Here is a 4,284-nt window from a genome sequence, read left to right on the forward strand (position 1 = left end):
AACAATATCGCAACGTTGATAAATTAAGTGTACTCCGCTTCTGAAACAACATTGCAGCAATTCTGCATTAGCAGGCTGCAATATCTCTATCGTAATATCTTACGGTGAAATACGTCCGCATTTTTTTCAGCGGAATATAGAAAGGGCATGTACGTGATGTGACTTTCACGTATGGAAAATTAGCTAGGCCATTCAATCTTCTTTAAGATTCCTATTTTGTGACTCTTAAAGATCCCAATGATATCGTATTACATTTGTCGTTACGTGGATTTTATATATAGTAAAAAAACTATGCAATGACAGTATAATACAACGATATCGACTTAATGATTATTAAGAGTTATAAAGATCTAAGTTCGAACTATTTAATATACTGATCTTCGTATGTACTGTATTTGGCATCTTTTATACCTTGGGATTGCTCGCGTCTAGCAGCACTTGAGGGGGCTCCTTTATATTCAAGAATCCCGTTAACACAATGTCGGTAATTGTTACTGGCCACTCTATTGGTAACTGTAATGTCAAGTTAACGTACGTTAAATCCTGCGTGCATACTCATATATCGGCTGCAAACACTGTACCTTCTCGGCACGAACATTATATCGCGCGAAATAATTAGCGGCTTTCAGAACGCAATTCTCAATTTCCTGTGACATGGATAATACACCAAACGTTTTGTCCAAACTTTGTCGATAGTAGATCTTTATTTGCTTCAAGTCCACCGGCACATCTAAACGCAGGTCGTGATTGCATTTCGATGTCATCACTTTCATGAGCAAACCAAGATCCTCAGCGTATCTAGTCATTGGGCCAAAGGTCATGAACTTATGAAAGTATTTGTCTTCAGTGAATGGGAAGTGTCCATTACTCGGAATAATTCCTGCAAAACGAAAAGGAGAGGATATGGCTAATATTATAATCGCTCAAGCTTCTTTAATTTTCCATTTTATAAGCGAACTTGTACTTAAAATATTTTTTTGTGAGAGGTTTTTCTTTTTAGTATCTTTAATAGGTATATGTGTCCGAAAAGTGATTTAAAACAGCAACAAGATTTAATTAGAATTAATTAGATTTAAAAGAATTAAGTCTATCAATGGATCACAATGAGAATACTAATATAATAAAGAAAATTAATTTACCAGGTGTGGGTTTGTGCCCGAAAACGCCGTTCAAAAAAGCAGGTATTCTTATAGAACCAGCAAGGTCTGAGCCAATTCCGATTACCGAACCACCTGCCCCAAGTAATGCGCCCTTAAATAAGAACTCTTTTATTTTAAACATTTTTTTCTTTTCACTGAGACTAGATTGTATGATTTTAAACAGGAATTATATACGTTAATTCCATTTGTTGTATAAGGTGTCTTGCTGCGATATTTAAATTCGCCAATTTTTGAGACATACGGATCTTACATCGTTACAAACGAATGATATCGCATGATGTTGTGCGTCTAAGTGTTCCGGGAAAGGAAAGTGTTCTAAGCGAAAGTCAGTAATGAGTAATAAACGACAACGTATATCTTTCGCTCGCGTAAGAATTGGAATTTGCGTAGAATTTTTATGTCGACCGAAGTTGACCCGAAAGATAATCTGCGTTCGTAAACGATAAAACGCAGGGTCGATAATATTCTAATTGCTAATCGATTAATTATAGAAAGGATCATATTTTATATGTACATATATGTAATTATATATATATAAATCACAGAAAAATATGTTTTCTATTATTATATGTTATTCTTTCGATCTATCTCTTCTATTTTGTATGGACAGACAATGAATTTTTCTTCAAGAGTTTTCAACGATTCTCTCAAATCTTTAATAATTAGAGTTAAATTACTTCTCCACCGGACGATCCACCGGCCGAATACCTAGTGTCATAAGGATTACAGGTGTGGCCGTATAGTAGATTAGTGCTATCAAAACCACTGCACATCTCAGGCGTGTTGGTAACACACAATGGTATCGCACCGGCATTTCTGAGCAACTCGACGATCGCGGCATCGTAATCTGCCTTTATCCCTTTGCGAGGCAAAGTGCAACCTGTATGACTGCAACCTGCATAGTAAACGTTTATTTACTTCATACACAAGATTCTTTACAAATCGCATTTGGCGTACTTAATGTAATTAATACATACTTATTTAATATATAATTCACGCAATAGCGTCTTTTTTCTGTGCATTTTTTTTTTTAGATACATGTGTTCTTTAAAATGTAAAGATGAAAATGTTGAAGCGATAATATAAAAAAAACTACTCTTACCTTTTACAGCACAACACTCCTTGATGGTAATTGGAACACCATAAAGCGGCTTTTCTTTTTCTAAAGTATTAATATCAAATTTGCCCTCTTTCAGTTGTTCGTCGTAATTTTTTGCCTCAATCATTGCGTCAGCGAATCGTTCGTCAACGACAGCGTTTATGAAAGAGTTTACTTCTTTAATACGCATTATATATTCTTGCACTACTTCGGAACTCGTAATCTGTTTTTTTAAATATATTTAGATACATTTAAACATTGTATATATAAACTTTTTGACTTTCTTCCTATATATTACAAAGTAGAATTTATTTTTACAACAAATTGTAAAAATAAAATTAAGTTTGTCACAATTACATGACACGTATCATACATAATCGGCACAAAACGATAAAAGCTAGGATTTTTTAAAGAAATGTAATAAATGTCTTACCTCTCCCTCTCTGATCTTTTTAGCGAGTTTCGTGGCACTCAACATGTATATGGAACGAGTTATGGGTGGAATACTTGGTGGTTTCTTGTGAAAAAACAACCATATCGGACGAAATACATTATATATTACATTTGTGATACTGAACACTATACGTATTTTCCACAGCATTGCCTATAAAGTAAGCACCATTCAGTTAATGCGTCAGTTGACACTTTATACTAATTTGACAAACAGTTAAATTTAATTCAATCGATTTTCATTTTGAATTTAAGAAATATCTGCGTTTCAAATATGTATACGTGCACTAATTTCGAAACAATGTGCTAATCAGCAAAATGCGTTACGGCATCGAACTTAGTATTACGTAATTATTATAAGAAATTTTATAGTCGTGGACACATAGTTAGCAATACTGGTAGGTGGTCTTGTTGAATTTCGCATTGAATTTCGCGTCACGGTTCGCGGAGCTTCGGATAAACCATAACTTTATCGCATGCTTGACACGCATGGATCATTGAATAACAATGTAACTTCTTTCACAATCGGTCGCGATTAGGAATTTTGGGGCCAATAACTGTATACGCGTTTTGCATTTGCAGCACAAATAAATCCAAACAAGTTCATTCAAGGACTTGTGTCACTTTTGCTGCAATAATACTTATTTGGAAGTAAGACCGTTTTATGTGATTACATCACCCAAATACCAGAAGCGTCATTTGACAATCAAAGTTAGATGTTGAACTAATATACATATACGTATTCTAATTTAAATAAATTTTTTTCAAGAATAGAGAAGATTGCACGCCGTTACTGTAAAACTTTCAACGCAGATCCTAAATCTTAAATCTTAAAAATTATGAATATTTCATATTTCTAAGTATGAATTCATTTAAATAAGAATACGTACAATAAGAAAATGTATTAGTTGAACGTTTAACTTTGACTGTCAAGTGACACATATTTTCTCAGCTCCTTCATAAAATTTTGCTTTTTTTAAACTCATATTGAAGTTATGTACATACAGAATGTTTCGTAACATGTTGGTGTAACTTGAAAAATAAATGAAAAGAACAAAAATTATAAATAATTGCTTTATATCATTTATATTATTAACCTCGTTTGCGAATTACCAACGTGATCGTTTCACTGATACTCATTATAAACTAGTCGTATTATCTCCAACGTCTTCACGTGTCTTATTGACTATTATAAATACTAATGCGTGACGAAGTCATACTATTTCCGTTAGATAAGAATTATTGAAAATGTTTTTGCTGTGTGTGTAACATACACATTATGATAATATCAAAATAACATAAAAATAAATTATGACTGAAAAAAGTATTTTTTAATCATTCAAGAGCTATTTGATATAATTCTGACATCATGATTGACATTTTTATGTTCTGCTTGAATTATATAACTTATATATATGTATACTGAAAAAAACTAAATTTTAATAAATATTTGTTTCGAATAATTCTAAATAAATATTTATTAAATGTAAACATTTGTATTTAATACAAATTCATTAATTTAGTTTAACTATTATTCTTTTATTGAGTAATAAATATTTATTTATTATAAATAAA

At 32.1% G+C, this 4,284-nt stretch overlaps 1 protein-coding gene across 3 annotated transcripts in view; it reads right to left on the reverse strand.

Moving 5' to 3' along the window:
- The window catches only part of LOC108749022 (fatty-acid amide hydrolase 2-like), a 9,481-nt gene that overhangs the window by 2,880 nt on the left and 2,317 nt on the right, over positions 1 to 4,284 (reverse strand). The window contains exons 1-7 of one of the 3 annotated variants that reach the window (XM_018487516.1): positions 3,807 to 3,838; positions 2,693 to 2,863; positions 2,263 to 2,482; positions 1,838 to 2,055; positions 1,140 to 1,251; positions 582 to 880; positions 412 to 513 (exon numbers count right to left, since the gene is read on the reverse strand). In XM_018487516.1, the coding sequence (XP_018343018.1) occupies positions 412 to 513; positions 582 to 880; positions 1,140 to 1,251; positions 1,838 to 2,055; positions 2,263 to 2,482; positions 2,693 to 2,860 (1,119 nt within the window). In that variant the 5' untranslated portion in view covers positions 2,861 to 2,863; positions 3,807 to 3,838. Of the gene's footprint in view, positions 1 to 411; positions 514 to 581; positions 881 to 1,139; positions 1,252 to 1,837; positions 2,056 to 2,262; positions 2,483 to 2,692; positions 2,864 to 3,806; positions 3,839 to 4,284 lie in introns of those variants that run through there. The other 2 variants (XM_018487517.1, XM_018487515.1) reach the window with 2 other exon arrangements.

This window comes from Trachymyrmex septentrionalis, unplaced genomic scaffold (assembly GCF_001594115.1).
Source record: "Trachymyrmex septentrionalis isolate Tsep2-gDNA-1 unplaced genomic scaffold, Tsep1.0 scaffold25, whole genome shotgun sequence".
NCBI classification, from domain to species: Eukaryota; Metazoa; Arthropoda; class Insecta; order Hymenoptera; family Formicidae; genus Trachymyrmex; species Trachymyrmex septentrionalis.